The sequence below is a fragment of the Takifugu flavidus genome, chromosome 18 (genome assembly GCF_003711565.1).
Source record: "Takifugu flavidus isolate HTHZ2018 chromosome 18, ASM371156v2, whole genome shotgun sequence".
NCBI classification, from domain to species: domain Eukaryota; kingdom Metazoa; phylum Chordata; class Actinopteri; order Tetraodontiformes; family Tetraodontidae; genus Takifugu; species Takifugu flavidus.
In genome coordinates this window covers 12,405,117-12,426,269 of record NC_079537.1, presented here as the reverse complement: position 1 = coordinate 12,426,269, position 21,153 = coordinate 12,405,117, and the positions used below count along the sequence as shown (strand labels likewise).

General features: G+C 54.9%; 1 protein-coding gene across 12 annotated transcripts in view; it reads left to right on the top strand.

Annotated features, from left to right (window-relative positions):
* Positions 1-21,153, top strand: part of rbfox3a (RNA binding fox-1 homolog 3a) — a 223,950-nt gene that overhangs the window by 66,999 nt on the left and 135,798 nt on the right. For 4 of the 12 annotated variants that reach the window (XM_057015296.1, XM_057015308.1, XM_057015299.1 and 1 more), the window contains exon 1: positions 13,876-13,903. The exons of 6 other annotated variants lie outside the window; for them this stretch is intronic. In XM_057015296.1, the coding sequence (XP_056871276.1) occupies positions 13,891-13,903 (13 nt within the window). In that variant the 5' untranslated portion in view covers positions 13,876-13,890. Of the gene's footprint in view, positions 1-13,573; positions 13,904-21,153 lie in introns of those variants that run through there. 2 more of the 12 variants (XM_057015312.1, XM_057015300.1) reach the window with 2 other exon arrangements.

The following is a 21,153-nucleotide window of genomic DNA, read 5'->3' as shown; positions in this document are numbered from 1 at the left end:
CCGCAGCTGTTCGACCCAAAGACGCGATTCAGGCGGAATCTTTCAGAACTCAAACGATCCAATATTAAACTGCCGGAAGTATCAGCGAGAGCGGCCCGACGTTCACCGCACCGACTGTAGCACGCATCCTCCGACTGTAGCGCGCAGCCTCCGACTGTAGCACGCATCCTCCGACTGTAGCGCCCGAGTGTAGCGCGCAGCCTCCGACTGTAGCGCGCAGCCCTCTGACTGTAGCGCCCGACTGTAGCGCGCAGCCTCCGACTGTAGCGCCCGACTGTAGAATGTAGCCCTCCGACTGTAGCGCGCAGCCTCCGACTGTAGCGGCTGACTGTAGTGCGCAGCCCTCTGACTAGCATACAACTCTCTTGGATTGTAGTGCGCAACACCCCGACTATACAGGTGTGTCCGTGGTCGAAGATGGTCAAAAGCGTTCTTACAGAACCAGCGATAAATTTTAGCTAACGTTAATCTGACCCTGGAAGTGCTAACTGACGGTTGCACCTGCCGGGTGTTGCCAGAAGCCTCAGAGACGACAAAGAGAGTTTCTTTATTAGCTTGAAGCTATCACCCTCCACGTGGAAAGCTCACATGACATCTGGTTTTCAGGGTCCAAATGAGAAGCCAGCGCCGCGGCGTCGGCTGACCGGCGTCGCTGACAGTGATAAATCTCAGCAATCGTCCGGTGTGAAGATCCGTCTAATCCTGGCGGCGGCGCGCGGCGGGGTTGGACCCCATCACTCTCCCATTATTTGACAAGAAAACATCCGTGGAGAGCAGCGAGCCAGGAGCAGTTAGCCGCGACGCCGCGCGCATACACAAATGCTCGGGGGGTTATAAAGTGTTGGCGTGGACGTCCGTCCATTAAAATCCCTGCGCTCGGAACCGCTGAGCGCTCCGATGAGAACAAAACAAAGCCATCTGTCAATAGCCTTTAATTCCGAATAGACAACAAATAAACTCGGACGCTCGTGACGGCCTTCGTCCGCCGCCAGGCTCTTGAAACTCGGCGCCGGCTTCATTTGGCGGCGGCAGGTGGGTTGGCCGACGCGCACGCCCGTGTGCGTCGGAGCCCGGGCGACCACACAGCATCTGAAAGGGGGAAAAAAAACAGTTTGTTTGTTTGTTTTTGTTTTCCCTTTGTTTCCGAGGCCACGCGTCCATCGCCGCCATGTGGCGCCGCGTTGGCAGTTAGCAGCTCGCCGTTTACGCCCAAAATGTTATTTTGATTCCACTGACACAGAGATAATGTTTCATAACACACAGTCAGTCACGAATTAGCCCATCTGTCTGTCGGAGTGTGTGTGTGTGTGTGTGTGTGTGTGACGGCTTCCTCTTCCAGAATCCTGATCCCTCTCTGCTTCCCTGCTCCTCCTCCCCTCGTTGACATGCGCGCACACACACGTGCGCACACACACACACACACACAGACACACACACCGGTGTTGTGTTGCAGCTTCAACAGGAGACTCCAACAGCGAGCGGCGTCCGTTTCCCGCTCAGCTTTCTTGGCGTGAAGTGAACCAACGCCAACGGTTCTATGCTAGCGTGCGCTAGCTTGTGTTAGCTTGCGTTAGAGGCTCTTCAATCTGTTGCCGGTTTGATTTTTTTTTTCTAAATTTTTTCCATCAACAAAATCAGTAAAAAGACGTCATCACAGGACGCGAACGGACACATCGTTGCTAACGCTAACTCCAAAACTCTGGTTGCTGTAGATTTGTGACGCTCAGCGTTTTGTTATATAAATTTAATCCCCCCCCCGAGAAAAATTAGCATTGGCAGCAGGAGCCCATTTGTGGGTAGTCTGTGAATATCAGTCTGAAAGTTAGCATCTCTGCGCTCGTATAAACATCTTTTGTTGTTTCCTGTTCAGATGATGCTAAGCTATTGCTAACGCTGTGGCGTTCTCCGGCCTTCAGCACCGCGGAACAAGTCTGATCTCGGCTCCAAACGCCTCTTCCAAACTCGTCTTTTGTCTCCAAAGTTGGGCGCCGCCCCCGCACGCCGTTCCAGGAACAGGCAGCAACGAGGACGCCCGGAGTGAGAGCGCTGCGATTTCCATGACTGATTAGCGTGTAATTTCACACTTATTTGCATGAAACTCCTCAACATCCTCTCGCTGCTAATGGATTGTTGGAGGTCGGAGATGGAAATGAGGATGAGCCAGGAGACGGAGCGAGGGGCGGCGGGACGGGAAGACGCGGACGGGCGCTAAAGTTCAAGCTAAAGTTCAAGGTTGTCTGTCTCCGTCAGAGGAAGGAAACTAGTTCCACAGAACAGATCCAAGGAATCGGCTGCTCTAGCTAACGACAAAACCCCTGTTTGGGCTTCATTCATCGATGCTAGCTGAGGCGCTGTGGATCGTTGGTCAAACGGGATCGGACCGCGACCGGTTAGATTCCTGGGAGGGCGCCGGCTGAAGTTCCGATCGCCGTGACGACTGGAACATTTATTGAGGGCCTCAGCTTCCTCAGCCCGGTCGCCTTCGGTAACACGGCTAGCCTGCTGTGTCGCTATCGATGTTGCTGCTGTTTTATAACGTGACATCTGGGTGGAGGCTCAGGAGGGCCGACGGGAACATCGACCCGGTTCTGGGGATTTTCAGGCAGGATTAATCCGACCGTCATCGTGTGGGCCTGATCGCCTGACCTTCAGTCGGGTGTTTATGCTACATGTTAACGTCGGATTAAAACAATCGGAGAAAAACCCGTAAGGGACGACTCTGCATGGAGATCCGGCTCGATTGCTCAACATCGTAAAGCAGGAATTAGCTTTGAGCTGGTGGGGACCGCCATGGCGGCGCTTCCGTACCTCTGCTGGTCCACGTGCCGCAGGTTGGGAAGCAACTCTGTGATGGACCTTTTCTTCACCTGCCCCCACCAACACAGCGGCAAACTTGTGCTTGTTGTTGCTAAAATTAGCTAATGGCTAACTGGATGCTAACTGTGGGGGGGTCGTTCCTCCCGTTTCCACTGTTTTTTCCGTTGCCGGATCGAGGCGCCAACGTGTCATTTTCTGATTAGCTTCCAGAAGTGGATTTGAGGCTGTTTGCACAGCGGAAGCGTCACTTTCAGGAAGCTGGGAATTACCGACCGTGTGGGGGGGTCGATCAGAATATGGTGATGGATCTCGGAGTGAGCGCTGGCGTTAAGGCGCTTTTTTACCTGCATAAACGCCGCGGTTGCGACTCCCACTCGAAGCCTCTCCCCCCTCCCTCGCTGACGTTGAACCGCCGCCATTTGCTTTATTTGCTAATTAACCTGGAACGTCTGTAATCGGAGGACAAACGAGACGTCGGCAGGACGGGAACAACTGAGGACGGATTTAGGACACGTCTGTTAGCACGGACACGCTAGCGTCGGATCTTTGCTCGTCTGATCCGTAAACGCAAACGTCTTTACTACGTGTTGCTAATGTTGCCCGTTGCCACGGTGATGGAAAAGCCCGATGGAGGTCCAATCCGGAGGCCCACACGTTGCCCCCTCGGACACGGACCCCCCCCCCCACACCCCCACACACACACTGCCCCCCCCACACACACACACTGCCCCCCCAGATCAGATTTACTTCTCTGTTCTCACACATGATGAGTGACAGATGGAGGCCGTTAGTGTTTATTCCACACATCTGTTACAATCCACTAATTTATCTCATTAGGGGCGTGTGTGTGTGTGTGTGGGGGGGGGGGGGGGACTGTGTGTGTGTGTGTTGTGGGGGGGGGGGCATTTTATTAGCAGTGTAAAACACCCGGAACGCCGATGGAACCAGGGAGTGTTGGGAGGTCGTGAGGTCACTGAGGACGCCGACACCTTTACATGGGAGCGAGTGTCACGGCTCATTGGGGGGGGACACGCCCACATGCAGCCCCCCCCCATCTGTTGCCCCTCCCACTCACTCCTTTAGCTTCCTCAGCGCTTCTGTAGCTTCTGTAGCGATTCCTCTCCCGGTGAAGCGTGTGTCTGATTATTTGGCGAATGAGGCGTAAAGATAATATTTGTTCCTTCCAGATTCTTCATAAATGAGGAATTTAAGCTGGAACAGAAGCTTTTGGCTCTGTTAGCCACAACACGGCTAACAGGACACGTTAAAGGAGAGCTACCAGCTAGCCGTGGCTAACCTGAAACTTCAGTGAAAACATTCCGTTCATCCAGATTTTATTTTAATATTTACTCTGTTGCAAAGTGTTTTTGTTCAGAGCGACTTGTCGGTTAGCGGCGCCGCGGCGTCGCCATGCCGATGTCTGTCTGGAATCCCCGGCTCCCTTTCAGGCTTCGGCTGGATCTGCTCCTTCATTTCTTAACGAGGCTGTTTGATTTGGAGACGGTAACGAGTGGAAGGAGCTGCGGCGTGTCAGAATTATCAGGCTGATTAGCCAAAACGGTGAGGCGTGAATTATTTTGGCATTAATAGTCGTTAGTGACGGAGTTTTGACAGAGTTGTAATTAAACAGAGGGAATAAAAGCAGCAGAATTAGCCGCCGCCGCTACACAAGTTCCTCTGTCAGAGTTCAACAAAGAAACCAGCAGCAGAATCAATTTCAGCCCAACAACCGGAGACGCCGTCGGACCGCCGGAGACGGACCGCGGTCGGAAGCCTGCGTGGAATATAAGAGGTCAGAGGTCAGATGTGCCGCATGGGAGGGGCCAAAAAAAGAAACCAGCTGAAGGGAAACGGAGTTTTTATTTACTGCATCCACACAAGTGAGATCTGGTCTCAGCTGGAGGCCGTGTGTGTGTGTGTGTGTGGGAGTGTGTGTGTGTGTGTGTGTGTGTGTGAGGGAGTGTGTGAGCGTGTGTGAGTGCGTGTGTGTGAGGGTGTGTGTGTGTGTGCGTGTGTGAGGGAGTGTGTGTGTGTGAGTGTGTGTGTGAGGAACATCGTTACTGGTTGGATTTGATTACATTTGTAGCAAAACTCACCTGGTTCGTCTCCTCCCGACCTTTGACCCCCTCATAGCTCCTCTGCCCTGTTGGCGCCTCAGTGCATTGTGGGTAAAATCCTTTCCAGGTAACACCCAAACAGGAAGCTGCGCCACCAACGTTCCGGTCTGCGTTGTGCTGGTTGCCGTGGAAACGTGCCTGTCTGCAGGCAGGAGCGTTGCCGCCGCTGGCGGCCATGATGGATGAACGCTGCGTTGGTGGTGGATGACGGCGAGGAGCAGCGAATCGTGTTTACGGGGGCGGGGTCACCGGGAGGTCTGCGTTCATGGCGGTGACAGATGTGGCGCCGTGAGGCCACGTGTGTGTGAGTGTGTGTGTGTGTTGTGTGTGAGGGTGTGTGTGTGTGTGTGGAGAAACCCTCTCCATGTTCGGGATCTCCTACGCTGATCGGATTAGCGTCTCCGGAAGATGAGGACGTTCATCTAAATGTCAGCTCCCACGTTAGCGTAGCCGCAGAGTCGTTGCGACGGGAGCGGGTTCTGGGGGTGGAGCTTCGTCACGTCTGCTCGATATTCTCAACGGAAATTCTCTGAAATCCCTTTTTAAATATGGAATTTCATCCTTCCGCTCACCCACGTTTATCCCGAACGGTGATTCTGAACTTCGGCAACAATCATAAATCGGAATTTCGAACTTTATTCCAGCTCCTTCACTTCCTCTCCGAGCTGCCGCACGTGATGCTAATTTTGACCTTTGAGTGGAAGCCGATGGCGTTCCGAGTCGTTTCCCGCCAGCTCAGGACGGGAGAACACACCCGCAGCTCCGGGGTGAAGCCGTCTTCTGAGGAAGATCCGCTCGGAGCCGGAACAGGAACAACAAGCTGTCAAAAGTTTGCCACTTAGCGATCAGGAGAGGCGCGACGTTCCCGGAGCTAACTGAAGCTAACTCCTGGAAGAGTTTTAGGGGACAATTTGAACCGAAGTATTAAATTCCGCCCGTATTAGCGAGCAGATTGGCAATCAGACGCGGATTTTCTGGGACGCCGGGAAACTCTCGACTCCTGAGAGACGAGTCCAGAGGAGACGCCGACGTCCATGCTAATCGCCGCGGTGACGAGAACCCAACGGAAACAGTGGACGGCGCCCGACAGCCGCAGAAAGGTCAGAAAGGTCACGACAGACGAGGCGCAAAGAGGAAGTCGTTAACGTTAGCATTTCATCGTCTGCGGCTACAGCTAATAGGCTAATCTACGGCGGAAACAGCAGGATGCTGCATTCAAGTGTCTCCTCAGGTTAGCGGGAATTGTTCCGACTTCATTAGTTACCACGGCGACTCTCGCGCCCTCTAATCGAAGGATCTCCGCGATCTTTGTGTCTGGGATTCACCAGCTGATTTTAGCCTGCTGCTAACACCTGGTTAGCTAGCACAACCTTGCTAACCTGTGTGTCGCTACCAGCTGCAGGGTTGGATTTTGTTTGAGTTCCGACAACATGACTTCCGTGTTGTTCCGTGTGTTGAGGCTAACGAGAGCGCGCCGCACGTGCACGCCTGCACGTGCACGCTCCACCTGTGTGCTCGTGCATGTGCACGCTCCACCTGTGTGCTCGTGTTCTGGAGCAACTGCAGACGCTGTTGGTGGATTTAATCGTGTTTATCGGATAAAAGGTGACGAGAGCGGCGGGAACGCAGCCGTCGGGAGCGAAGTCGTAAACTACGAGATGGTCTCACGAGTAGCTATCGATTAGCACGACCTTAGCATTAGCAGCCACCTGTTGTGACGCGCAGGAGCGGCGGCGCCGTGTTTGTTGTGTTTCGGTGGCGAGTTGCTCATTCTGTTTGTTTACGTTCTGTCTTGTTATGAATATGATTTACATGCTCTCCCAGAGTGTGTGTGTGTGTGTGTGTCTGTGTGTGTGTGTGTGTGTGTGCGTGTGTGTGTGTGTGTGTGTGTGTGTGTGTGTGTGTGTGTGTGTGTTCCTGCTCAGTGTGGTGTCCAGCACTGCGCCTGGCTTCACCTGAGGCTAAGGAATGTCCTCCCACTCCCTCCTGTCCCTCTTCCTCCTCCTCCTCTCCCTCCTCCTCCTCATCTTCCTCCTCCTACTCCTCCTCTTCCTCCTCCTCCCCCTCTTCCTCCTCCTCCTCTTCCCCCTCCTCCCCCCCCCTCCTCCTCCCCCTCCCCCTCCTCCTCCTCCTCCTCCTCTTCCCCCTCCTCTTCCTCCTCCTCTCCCTCCTCTTCCTCCTCCTCCTCCCCCTCTTCCCTCCTCCTCCTCTTCCCCCTCCTCCTCCTCCTCCTCTTCCCCCTCCTCCTCCCCCTCCTCTTCCCCCTCTTCCCCCTCCTCCTCCCCCTCCTCTTCCCCCTCCTCCTCCTCCCCCTCTTCCTCCTCCTCCCCCTCTTCCTCCTCCTCCTCCTCCTCTCCTCCTCCTCCCCCTCCCCCTCCTCCTCCTCCTCCCAGCATCCTTTGCACTCCTCGCCCACGCCCTCAGCGGGGGCGGCGCCCAGCGAACCTTCCGGGCGTCTCCGTCCACCTGCGCCAGGACAAGGTCAGGAAGTTATGAAACAGTCTTCCGGCTGTTGGCCAGGAAGAGCGGCAGCAGCGTGATCCTGACAGACCGTCTGTTCCTCCTCACAACAAACCGAGGAGGACTTCCACCTCCACACTCGCTCGCCAGATCCGCTCCCTCCGAGCGTCCCCGCGTCAGGACGGAGCGTCAGCGTTTTTATAGTTCTGGAAGATATTAAACGTGTGTGTGTGTGTGTGTGTGTGTGCGTGTGTGTGTGTGTGTGTGTTGCCGATGGCGACAGCAGGTGTGGCCTCCGCTGTTTCACTGTTAGCGGGTATGAAAGCGCGGCCCAGCCCGGACTGCAGTGCATGCTGGGAGCTGTGGGACGGCCCCCGGGGGCCTCTATTGTCTCAGGTCGCGTCGTTATCGTCGTTCCCGCCTCCGCCGCTCCGGTTTTGGTCTTTTTCCTCCAGTTGGGAACAGCAGACGGGAGGGATAAGGTCAAGACCAGCAGGGGGCGCTCACCCCCACCGTGTGGTTGACAATTGATTTAGGTCAGCTGGTGAAGGACGTGGGGGGGGGGGTGCTGTGTCCGGGTGACATTTCGGACCGGCTCCTCGTGGGGAACAACTCTGACAGGGACTCAACCAGGAGGGGGGGGGCTCTGGGTTCCTGTGGTCCTTTAGACCCCAAATGTGAGTCCAGGAGCATCAATATCCCAGCAGGACATCGGAGGCTGAGCTGTGATGGAGGACAAACATCCTAAAATATGGATCTTTGATCATCTTTTTAGTTTGGATTTAAACACTATTTTATAAAACTCCAGATTTGTAATGATTTTTTAAACGTACAATTTTCAATTAAGAGTGTTTTTTAATAGAAAGGAAACTACTGTGAGCAGAAAAGGGGGGGCGAACCCTCCTGGGGGGGCAGGAGGCTGGCGGAGGTCGCCTGAGGACAGCAGCACATTTCTGTCTGAACGAGGACACCTGGCGGTCAGCGGGGGAACTGCAGCCGCTATGGCGGGAGATTCAGCCTTTGGGTCGCGACATTTCTTGCCGGTTTTTTCCGTTTTTGTTTTCTTCTCTCCTGTTTAAACAGACTAAGATTATAATGATGATTTAAAATGTAGCGAAACATTCGGTGAGAACCAGAATTCCTCGTGTTTGAGTTCAGGATTCGGCGGTTGTGTCTCCGCCGACCAGCAGATGGCGGCAAAGCTCCGGAGATGTGAAGGAATGTGGCTGCGCCGACCAATCAGAGCCGAGCTGGACACACACACGGACAGACACACACGGACACACGGACAGACACACACAGACTTACACACACTGACACACACACACCTACTGACTCACACTGACGCACACCCACAGACTGACTGACTCTCACACACACACAGACTCACACACACACTGACACACAAACACAGACTCACACCCACAGACTCACACACCCACAGACTCTCACACACACACACAGACTCACACACTGACACACACACACACACACACTGTGACTCACACTCACACACACACACACACTCTGACTCCCACACATTCACACACACTCACCCACACTCTCACACACACTCACACACACACACACACACCACACTCTGACTCACTCACACACACACACAGACTCACACCCACAGACTCACACACTGAGACACACACACACTCTGACTCACTCACACACACACATTCACACACACACACCCACACTCTCACACACACTCACACACACACACACACACACACTCTGACTCACTCACACACACACACAGACTCACACACTCACACACACACACACTCACACACACACACACTCACACACTCTGACTCACACACACACACTCACACACTCTGACTCACACACTCACACACTCTGACTCACACTCTGACTCACACACACACACACACTCACACACACACACACCGAAGGTTTCGTCTCTTCGTTCTCGACTTCTTGGCGAGTGTTTACGTTCACGGTTACCATGACGACGGCTGCTGCCACCCTATTAGCTGTTGAGCTGACCAATCAGCGTGGATCCCTTTGATGTTGGCGCTTTGATGTCATGTTGGCGCAGAGGTCGGCGCCAAATAAAGGCGGGAACGCCGAGCTTCCCGCCGGCCGCTGTTGCAGCCCGTTATTAAAAGCTTCCTAATCTTTCCGCGAGCACGCGGCGCTCCGAGATAAAGAGCGCCAAATTAATTAGCGGTTAATTATCATTTCTCGCACCGCTCGTTCCAACGAGGACGACCGCGTCTTTCTTCCCTCCTCATTCTGGCGCCGCTCCTCCCCCGACATTCCCCCCGATACAGCGCTCCCGTCACCGCCGCCTCTTTCCCGGCGTTCCCGGCCGACTCCAGCAACAGGGAACGTTGAAGTTATGGAAGTGTTTTCCCGCCTGTTTTGGATGAGCTGCCAGGCAGGTGACTGAATTCCACCGCCGCTGACGTGCCTTTAGGCAAGGCACTTTATTGGAAAGGCAGCGGCGACGCTTCAAAGCTTCTTTATTTATTTCTGTCAGAAAGAAACGAGTAAATTTTCCTCCTGACGGAATAATGTGGGAAACGGAGTTTTCCAGCGTTGCACAGGAGTCGGAATCAGACGCTTCACTCAAGCCCAGCCAGGGTTAGCCACGTTAGCAACGGTTAGCCCTGTGAGCAACGGTTAGCCCTGTTAGCAACGGTTAGCCCTGTTAGCAGCTGTTAGCCCTGTTAGCAATGGTTAGCCCCGTTAGCAACGATGTGCTCAGATTCAGCAGATTTAAGTTTCACGTTAAAATTTCTGATTTTTAATAAACACAAAAGCGTCTGCGACTCGTTAGCATCGCTGCTAATCCTCCACTTCCTGCCGGTTTCACACATAAATTATTTTCTTCTTTTATCACTTTTTGAAGGAAACTGAGCAGATTTTAATCGGATTTTTCATGACAATAATGTGGATTTTTCCTCGGTGGGGCCTGAAAACTCCCAGTTGCTTCCTGGTTTTCCTGCTGTCAGAGCAGGAAGGACGGTCGGACCGTCCTGTCCGCGCTTTAGCTTAGCTTCCCGCTCACTGTGTAGCGGCGGCGGTGGCAGATAAAGCGCTCCAGCGACTGGAGATAATTAAAAATCCAAAAAGACTGGGGCTAATTTGATTACGCCGGCGATCGCTAACGGTTCGGGTTATTAAAGGATCTGATTAGGACGTGAAGCCCTGATTGGTGCCCTCCCCCCCGTGAGGCCACGCCCACAGGGAGACGGCGGCGCTGCCTGAGCAGGAGGAGCCTGAAAGTAATGGAAAGGGGGACAGAATGGCGCCGCTAATGCTCCTTTAATCTGATCACAGCAATTTTGACGACTTTGATCCTTCAGAACTGGAAATAAGCGAACGCGTTATTGTCGCAATTAGGTGGCAATTTCACGCTTTTAGCGCTAAAGAGTGAAATGAGGAGCCAATCACGGCCGTCCAGCGCCGTTAGCTAGCTGTTGTGATCATTCACAGACGGCTGCTGGCTGATGCTAGCGAAGCTAAACCTTAGCGAGCTGCTGTTTAGCTGCTTTTTGGTCGTTGCTGAGTTGCTATAGCTGCGACGCCGATATCAGCTAGCGAACGCTAACAGTGGTTAATGTCGGCAGCTGCCGCAGCGCCGCCCTCGGCCACTCGGCGGCGCTGCGGCAGCTGAGACCCGTTTTCCTCTTCATCAGCCAGATGGATTTTCCTGCTCCGGCAGCATTACGGCTCCGCAAGCTGTTTTTTTCTAATGGATTTACGAGCGCGGTGGCGAAGCCGCCGCCGCCGCCCTGAGAGCTCCTGAAACACGGCGTCAGGTTTCGGCTCCGCGCACGTTTGAACGGCGGCGATAAAAAAAGTGAAATTGCAGCATTTTCGGGCTTCACTTCTGATTCATCACTTCCCAGGACGAGGCCGCCGCGCCGCCAGCCGCGGCTAATTTGGGGAAATAGAGTGAAACTACAGCATCTCACTTATGGGGGGGGTGGGGGCGTGTGTGTGTGTGTGTGTGGGAGTGTGTGTGTGTGTGTGTGTGGGGGGGGGGGGTGCAGGTGACTACAGGAAAGTTCAGTAGTTCGACGCTCTCTTGGCTAGCGGGGGCGCCCTGTTAAGGCCGCGGATGGGCTAATATATGCGCCCTCATGCAGCGTATTTCACACACACCCACACACACTCTCACTCACCCACACACACACACCCACACACACTCTCACTCACCCACACACACACACACACCCACACCCACCCACACACACACACACACACTCACACTCACACACACTCCGGTCCTGCCTTTGGGCGCCAGTTTCAGATGAGGGATTAAGAATCCGCCGTCACTGGACCTCGTTGACATTTGAGTGAGCATTAGTGAAATTACAGCGGCGTCGGGAGAAGCTCCGCCCACGCCGGCGTCCCTGACAGGGTGGGTGTCAGTGGGGGGGTGGCCAGAAGGGTGCAGTCTTGTGCCTCTGTGTGTGTGTGTGTGTGTGTGTGTGTGTGTTGATGGAGCCACTCCGGGCTTAAACGAGAGCGGCGCTGCTCTCTTTCTGCTCGGCTTTTCCCAGTCCAGCGTTCCCGTTTGAGCCGCAGATCCCAGCTGATCCCCAGCCGACGGCATCAACAGCGGCTCCCGTCAGAGCGCCTCTGACTCCGCCCCCACCTGCCTCTTCAAAGCAAATAAAGAAAACAACTCTTTGATTTCTGAAACGATCCCACCAGCAAACAAAAGCAACAATGCTAACGCATAAATGCTAATGAGATTCAAACCTTTTCCTTAAAAAGCTAAAATTTCTTCCCAAAATCCACCAGCAGCTCGTTAAAGTTTTTCAAGTAGTTTTGGCGGAAAAAAATATCCTGGGAGCAAAAATCTCACACTAACTTTTTATTCCGCTGCTTCTGAAATTTAGACCAAAATATAAAAAATAATCTTTTCAGAACGGAACATTAGCTTTAGATGCTAGCTAGCCGTGGCAGCCATTTACTCACAAAAGATGCTAATCTTCAGCTCAGAGTGGCGGTGGTAGGATCATGCTAGCGTTAGCTGTAGCCAGGTCCTGTTGTGAAATACTCCGGCCCCCCCGACAACACCCCCATTTCTCTCCTTTATGTGTTTGCAAAACATGAATAAAACCTCTACAAAATGGCGCTCTGTACGCTAGCGGTTGGCTCACGCTAGCGCCCCGGCCCCCCGGCCCCCCCGCCCCCCCGCTGGCGCAGCAGAACATGAGTGGTTTGAGGTTTATTTATTTATGCCTTTCAGGCTCTCCTTTCCTCTTCATTTTGGGGCTAAGAAATGGCGAGCAAGTGGCGGCGCGGCTGTGGAGATTAGGTTAGCATTGATTGTTTTATTGGTGCGGTCGGATTGTCTCGGATCGGGAACGTTCCGTGGAAGCGCAGGCATTTGTCTTCTCTGCTGCTGTCTCGGTTTTGTCGAAAGATCATTCGTTTCTCTCCCGCGTGGGATTTATTGCTAATACAGACACTCAGGGAGGGGGGGGTTATGCTAACAGCTAATACAGACACTCAGGGAGGGGGGGGTTATGCTAACGGCTAATACAGACACTCAGTGAGGGGGGGGTTATGCTAACTGCTAATACAGACACTCAGGGAGGGGGGTGGTTATGCTAACGGCTAATACAGACACTCAGGGAGGGGGGGGTCATGCTAACTGCTAATACAGACACTCGGGGGGGGGGGGTTATGCTAACGCTCTCTCTCACATGATGAACTGAGATAAACGTCTCCACCCGCTAATTTCAGCCAGGCTGGAAAAGCAGCGATGAAAGTTTAATCAGCGCCTGATTCCATCCCATAATGCCTCCGTAGCTAATCGGCAGCAGGAATATCGATCGGCGCCTTATTGGGCTGTTTTGGACCAGCGCCCCATCGATCGCCACTCAGTCACCGTGGACCTTATGCTAACTTTTTTACGTGGTTAGGGTTAGCGCGTCCTGGTCGTTTATCTGTACCCCCCCAGTATCCCCCCCCCCCCCCCCCCGTTACCCCCCCGTCGACCATCGATACTCGGCGCCATTAAATTGCTGAACGAACTCGGATTCGTCCACACGGAGACGGTTTTTGCCAATAGGCCTCAGATCGATGGACTTTCGCCACCTCTGGAACCGATGTTTGGACTATTGGAAATCTTTGGAGAGCACGGGGGGGGGCGGAGGGGAGGTCGGGGGGGGCTGAAGGGGCGGATTAATTACCCTCCTGAAGACCGAGGCGCCGCCAGATCTGGTTCTTGGGCCGTTACCAAGCGACCGTTTCCGGGCCGCACCGGCGCCGCCATCGTTAGCGGCTCACCGCGGGACCCCGTCCTACGGGATTGGCTGGGTGCTTCCCGCGTCGTAGCCGGAGGAGCGACAGCGGACGGCGCTCGTTAGGGACGCATGTAGCGGCGCTGGGTCGCTACGGCGAATCCCAGCGGGAAGAACGCAGCTATTCCAGGAACCGCTCCGCTGCGGAGGAACGCCAAAGACCCCGGGGAGGAGGACCCGGATTCTGGATCATGAATACCAGCGGTGCGTTCGTGGTGCGTTCGTGGTGCGTTCGTGATGCATTCGTAGAGGGTTCGTGGTGCGTTCGTGGTGCGTTCGTGATGCGTTCGTGTGCGTTCGTGGTGCGTTCGTGGTGCGTTCGTGGCTTTTTGTACCTCAGAGCTACAAATAATCAACCGATGAGGAGACGTGCGAGACTCACGCCGACGCCTTGTTATTAGTCTTATACATCATTGCTAACTCGGTTAGCCGAGACGGTTGTGCGCTAGTTTGTTAGCTGTGCGTCGTATCATCGATCGTTCTCTTGTAACCACAAGTTTGACCTGCGGATGTGACGAGAGCTTCGTTCTCACCTGTAAACCTTTTAGCAACAAACCTTTTAGCAACAAACCTTTTAGCAACAAAATGCTAGTGCGTAGCGAGCCAAACTTTTTACCCGATCCACACGTAAGGCTAGCTGACAGTGTTCCAGGGGAAAAAGGGGTGTGGCTTCATCGTGGCCTCACGCTTTTCGACCGATCTGAGGACGTTAGCATCAAAGGCATCAAAGAACCCGTAGCATAACTGTAGCATGTGCTATGGTTTGATGCCTTTCGGTGCTCTCGATGTTTGCGTCACTAACTTAGCTTTTCACCGGGAGCAAAATTTTCCGGGTCAGATGGGAACGGACTCATGTCGGAGCGATAAAACCGTCCTGGAGTGGAACGAAAACCTTCAGTCGCGTCGGGACGGAGCAGAATTTCCCCCCGAATGATCAAAGCAACAACAGCGGCGGTTCCTTTGTTCCCGGCCTGGAGGTGACATTAGCGCCGAGACAAACAAGCCCATGAAAGGCGTCGGGAAATGAGGAATCCTTGAACTCCAGGTCCAATTTCTGAGCCCAAACAAACGTTTCATTTAATTCCGTGTTTTTGAGTCGGCGTGCGAGGACGCCGGAGCGAACCGGCGAGTTGCTGATGCGTTTGTGTTCCGAGGAAGCGTGACGCCGCGCCAGGGAAGCAAAGGGAAAATTCCTCTTAAATATGCAAAATCCCGCCTGCCTATTGAATGATAATGGCGGCACCTTGTCGCCGGGATGCTGACTCCGCTGGCTGCGCTTCAAAGGCCTGTTGACTAACTTTGAAAGGACCTTGTGTTTCCCGACTCTTCCGAGATTGGACAAATGCAGCAGAAAGAAGCGGCGCCGGCGCCGGTCACGGCTTCCCGGCGCCGCCGGAGGGGCGGCGGCCTTTGAAGTGATAAAGAGCCGCCGTTGCTCCAGACAGGCGGCTCAATACGGCCGACGCTCCGACGCTCCCGACCGTCAGGTGTTTTCTTCCGGAGAACGGGTCACATGCTACGCGCTAACATAGCCTCCGGGTTGTTCCGCTGAAGGGATCCCGCTAGATCAGATATTCCGGCCCTTGGCTAAATGCTAAAGTAATGCTAACTTAACCTGCTAAAGGGTCTAAAGCCACGCCCACCTCGTTGCAGTTTGTTGATCTCCGTTACTTTAGCGGCTCAGTCTTCCCGACGTTCCCGATTCTTCCGTGTCATTTTCTTGTGGTGTCGCACCGGAGCTGTTTCCCGTTTCACACCGGAGTGAACGTTAGCTTAGCCTCTAATTTGGGAGACGCATCACCAGCCAAGCCCAGTGGGAACACGGGTGAGAAACCCTTCCCGACAGGATTCCTGCTCGCCTTTCCCAGCCTCCCGCTCGTGGCCGACTCTTCCAGTTCAGCGTTATTTTAAATGCAAAGATCGGATTTTAGCTCGGAGCGCCGGCTGCAGACGCAACCATGAAAACATTAGTGCGACTCTTGGACGGAATCCTGGAGGTTCCAGCCGGCGTTCGCCGCCAGCAGGAAGCGGGAAAGAGGAAAATTAGCTGTGGGAGCGCACAGGTGGAGGCGGAGGCCAAGTCCGTGATTGAAATATGGCCTCATTATATTCTAAAAGTCACCCGGAGAACCTGAGAGTCCGGGAGACATCGGAGTGGGTCGTTCCCGGTCCGTCCGGACCCTGAGCGGTACCGGGGGGAGGCTGAGGACATGCTAACGTTAGCCTCCGGCGTCATCACGCCCGGAACACCGGCCGCTCTGGCTGAGGTACGGGCCGCTCCGAGTAATCAATGCCGGTGCGACGGATCCAGCCGGCCATTATTCCGGAGGCCAAATGGTTGGACGAATCCCAGACGGAGCAGCATCGATCATGTGAGCGGCTAAAAGAGTCGGAGGCTTTGATCCTGATGAAGAACAAAGACTGAGATGATGTCACGGAGGAGGGAAGCAACTCCTCCCTCCTCTTCTTCCTCTCCTTCCTCTTCCTCCCCCCCCCCCCCCCCCCTCCTCCTCCTCCTCCTCCTCCTCTTCCTCTTCCCCCTCCTCCTCCTCCTCATTCCAACAGTCTCCAGAATGTCATTCCCGGTCCTGCTCGGTGTTCCTGACAGGGCTCAGGCTCGTGTACGGCGTTCCCGGTCCAGTTGGCCGCCGGTGCCGGGCTAATTGAAGGTGAATTGTTAATGCCCCAGTTGCCCCAGTTGCCCCCCTTGTCTGAGCGCTGCAGCTTCCCTGTGCTGGTCTTTGATCAGTAATTCATCTGTTTGGCCTCCCAGCGCTGCCTTGTTGCTTTCATGTCCCCCCGTGTGAAGCCTTGGATGCTCCCTCCCCGAGGCTCCGCCTCTGTAGTCCCGGTCAACAGGGGGTGGATCCGCTGCTCCGGCTGCTCCGGCGCTCCGGCTGCTCCGGCTGCTCCGGTCTCTGGGTGGCATCAGCGCTCTTCATCTTTCTCTGTCCATCTTCATCCTAATTGCTTCCACTCCCGACCCCGAGACTCCCGCCTCTCCCCCCTCTCCATCTTCACAAAACAATTCCTGATCCGACCGACACCTGGAAGTGCCCCCCCGCCCCCATTAGTGACTCCGGTATTTCGGCAGGTATCCTGGAGACCTCATTCAAAAACAGTTTGTTTACGCCTTTATGGAGGTTTTGCTCCGACTTCAGGAACCAGGAAGACAGAGACCGAGAACGGACCCCTGCGGAACGCCGGGAACGCCCGATCCAACGGAAAATTTCTGCCGTTTCTTTTTCCAGAACTATGTCTGGCTCTGGATGAGGTGTTGCTAGGGAACGTAGCCGCGAGGCCGTGACATCATCATCGATCCTACCTCCTCTCCCCCCCCCCCCCCCGTAGCCCCGCCTCCGTTTTTGCAGCACGGTTCATTAACGTGTTTGGGGGGGGGGGGGGGGGGCAGCATCGATGCCCCGGCCTCCCGATCTGCCCTTTATCATGTTAATATGATTTCCATTGATGGAACACTTTTTCAAAATGGCAGCTTTTACATATTGACTTTTTAATTCATGGCCGTCGGTGCCGCGGCGTTCCCAGATCCCAGACGGATGCAGCCCGGGCGAGGAACTGACTTCAGGGCTTCGGCGGTTTTTATGTTCTTGCTTTGTGCGACTGTGTGCGTGTCTCTGGCTCCGCCCCTCGCTGGCACGCACGCCGTGCCTCGGAGGGAAATAGCGGGAAAACTCGGCTCCAGTTTGGTCCCGCCGGAGCCACGACTGACGTCTCGTCTGCCGGCGTTCCCGCCGTCCCGGCCTCAATATTAATGATGTTTACAGCTCGTCCAATCGGGTCTCGACCTGCTGCTTGTTTACATCAGCAAACCGAGAATTTAAAGCTCCGCGGCGTTCCGTGAGCGACGTTCCCACCATTTTGTTTAGCTTCTCCTTTAATTAGGAAGTTTAGCTGCTTTTCTCTGTGGATGATCATCGGAAAACCCTGAACTAGGAGGAGGTTGAAGGAGTCTCCAGAGAGGTTTCAGGTGCTTGTAGCTTATCCACAAGCTACACGTGCTAAACACATTAGCATCAGTTAGCCAGGACGTTGCATGTCTGTTAGCTTGTTTTCCTTATTTCCATCCTTTTCCGATGTTGCTCCGAAGGCTCGACGCTGAGGAACGGGATCACACCCGTCAGCTAACAAAAAAAAAAGACCATCAGTCTGGAAAAATTATTCCGACATTTGAGAGGCCGAAAAGACAAACGGCAGCAAACAAACCGGTTGTTGGGATTCATTGGGAGAGAGTCGGAGTTCTCGTTGACATTCCTCTTCTGCGCGTCGCTCCATAAACCTCGGCCGCGGCTCGTGGCTCCGGCCGCCGCCACATCCCCGTCCGGGGCCTCTCCGGGCTCCGCCGGCATCACGCGCTCCAGGAGCATTTGTAGACACACTCATCGGAGCCTCCACGTCCACTCGGCGCTCCGAGCGCACGAAGCTCCCTCACATGTCAGCCGGAGTATTTACCGTCTCACCGGTGGGTAAACGGCGGTGATCCGCTGGCGCCGCCACCAGATTTAGCCTGATTCCTCCCAGCCGGACGGATCATAACTCACACTCTTCCTCTCCTCCCCACACGGATGCAAATCTTGGAGCGTACGCGCGCCGACCTCGGCCAGAGAGCCTCTTCTCCACGCCGCTCACGGGAGGAATCGATCTCCCCGGGCTCATAAATTCCAAATATATTTACATTTACAGGAGGGGCGTCGGCCGGCGCCCATTAATCTCCCGGATTCGCCCCCAAACGCGGGAACGGCTCATTTTGGGCCCTGAAAGCACAAACGGGCCACCGCTCCGTCACCGTGTCGCTCCAGAGTGAAAAGTGTGAGATAATTCCGGCTGGGAAGTATAAATAACCAGCTGGGATAATATTGGGAGCAGCTCGGATAATAGTGTTAATATTTAATTCCGGCTCCTTTGAAGTGGCGGCCGGGAACATTAAAAGTTCAAGACGAATATGGCGAAACTTGTCATCGCCGCTAAGATTCATTTGAGCATGTATTTTTAATAAACCCGTGTAGGAGCCCCGTTCCTGCCGCTCCGACAGCCACTTTCATTCCGGCAGCAGCTTGTTTCATGTGCGGAGCGTCGGGAGCGTCGGGAGCCCGGCGTCCGACCAGCTGGGAGTTACGGCGCCGCCGTAGACGGAGGGAAAAAAGACAAAGTTGCAAAGTTGCAGGAAAACTCGGAGCGTCTTCCCCTCCTCCTGCGTCCAGACCTACAGCTGGCGCCGAACGTCAGCGTTCCCATTGGCGGGAACGCCGCTTTTCTCCGTTTATGGCCGCTGTGATAATTCGCACCGCGACGCGGGACATTTGATAGCTTTTGCAAATTAGCGCTCGTCCTCCTCGTCACATTACAATGCAAATTGGCTGCGCGGCGTCTCTCCGAACGACCGCCGCCTGTCCGAGCGCCGCGGCCAAAGCTAACGTCCTAGCATAAAAGTCAAACGGCGGATATCTGCGCCGTCTGTGTCTCCGCGCCGCCGTCGGGCTTTAAAACGCTGAGTTTTACCGATGAGCAGCTCCTCCCTGCGGAACGCCGGCCGTAAACGCTAACAACAAACAGTTCTTGGACGCTGGCACGTTCTGGAATCTCACGGCGCCGATTCCTCCTCCGGCTGTGAGGAAGTTTCCTTGGAGCGATGGGAGCTTCATTTCCTTCCCAGCTGACTTCATTTCCCGATCCTGAGACAACGGGAAGCTGCCAACGCTGAGACGACCACACGTCCGCGCTCGTCCACTAGGGGGCAGTAGTCACCAGAGACCGAGCCGCTATCTATGCTACCCTTGAGCTTTGCTAGCGTGGAACTGAGCTCTGTTGGATGGGTGAGGACGTGGGGGGGGCCTCAGATGCCCCCCCCCCCCCCGTCTGCTGCTGTCAGTGACCTAGACGGCGGCGAGGACGGCGGCGGTTACGCTGGAACACGGCGAGCAGCACGGGCGCCGTTATCACCGCCAACGACATAACACTCCGACATCGGAGTAAACGACATAATCGGCCGATCTGACCCCCCCCCCCCCCAAAGCACCAGCGAGTGCGTTGAGCGGGGGAGGGGCGGGTGAGGAGGGCGGTGTCGGGCCGCGGCGCCGCCGACCTGCAGAGCTGTTGTTTAATCACCGGGCTTTTAATGGCGTGTCAGAGTAATGAGAGGTGGGGGGGGGGGGGGGGTACCTGGAGCAAACACCACCATCAACCCCCCCACGGGCGGAATGGTGATAAATCATCACGTTGGGGAGAGAAAAATGACAGCTATTAAAATAATGAATGGGATGATTAATTTTTCACATTAAAGATTAAAAGCTATGAGAGGTGTCATCAGATATCGGAGCCGCGCAAACGTTCCCAGGAGTTGCCCCCCCCCCCCCCCCCCCCGCTCCAGGACCCCCGGGACCGACCGGGGGGGGCGACTCCTGTGGACGCCGCCGCCTTCGTGGTGGAAGCGCTTGTCTCCGACCTCAGATGTTCCCTCAGATGTTCCCTCAGATGTTCCCTTAGACGTTCCCTCAGACCTTCCCTCAGACGTTCCCTCAGACGTTCCCTCAGACGTTCCCTCAGTTGTTCCCTCAGACCTTCCCTCAGACGTTCCCTCAGACGTTCCCTCAGTTGTTCCCTCAAACGTTCCCTCAGACCTTCCCTCAGATCTTTCCTCAGACCTTCCCTCAGATGTTCCCTCAGTTGTTCCCTCAGATGTTCCCTCAGACGTTCCCTCAGACCTTCCCTCAGATCTTTCCTCAGACCTTCCCTCAGTTGTTCCCTCAGATGTTCCCTCAGTTGTTCCCTCAGATCTTCCCTCAGATGTTCCCTCAGTTGTTCCCTCAGATGTTCCCTCAGTTGTTCCCTCAGACGTTCCCTCAGACCTTCCCTCAGACGTTCCTGGAGGACCTGAGGAGGAACAAAGTGGAGCAGTTTAGTTAAATCCGAATCCTCAGGTTTCCATGGCAACCTATCTGCCCAGCTATTGGATAACTGGCCCCTCCCTCAGAAGTGCTGGGAGGGGGGGGGCCTTGAGGGGCGGCGGTTGCCGGGGGCGATACAGGAGCCTCTCAGCCTTCCTGGGGGGGCTCCTCGAGGCTCCGCCCACATTACTTCAGACCTCTAAAGCGTCACACCTGAGTCCTTCAGCAGACGGATGGGCGGGGCTTCCAGGAAGGGATGGGCGGGGCTTCCAGGAAGGGATGGGCGGGGCTCCCAGGGTGGCGTCAGCCGCGGCGCCGCCTCAGCTGATGATGTGTAATAACAGGCTGCGTATAATAACAGGCTGCGTGTAATAACAGGCTGCGTGTAATAACAGGCTGCGTGTAATAACAGGCTGCGTGTAATAACAGGCTGCGTGTAATAACAGGCTGTGTGTAATAACAGGCTGTGTGTAATAACAGGCTGCGTGTAATAACAGTGCGTGCGATAGCTCCCAGGAGGAGGCGCCGCAGCGCTCACATGGAAAACTGCGG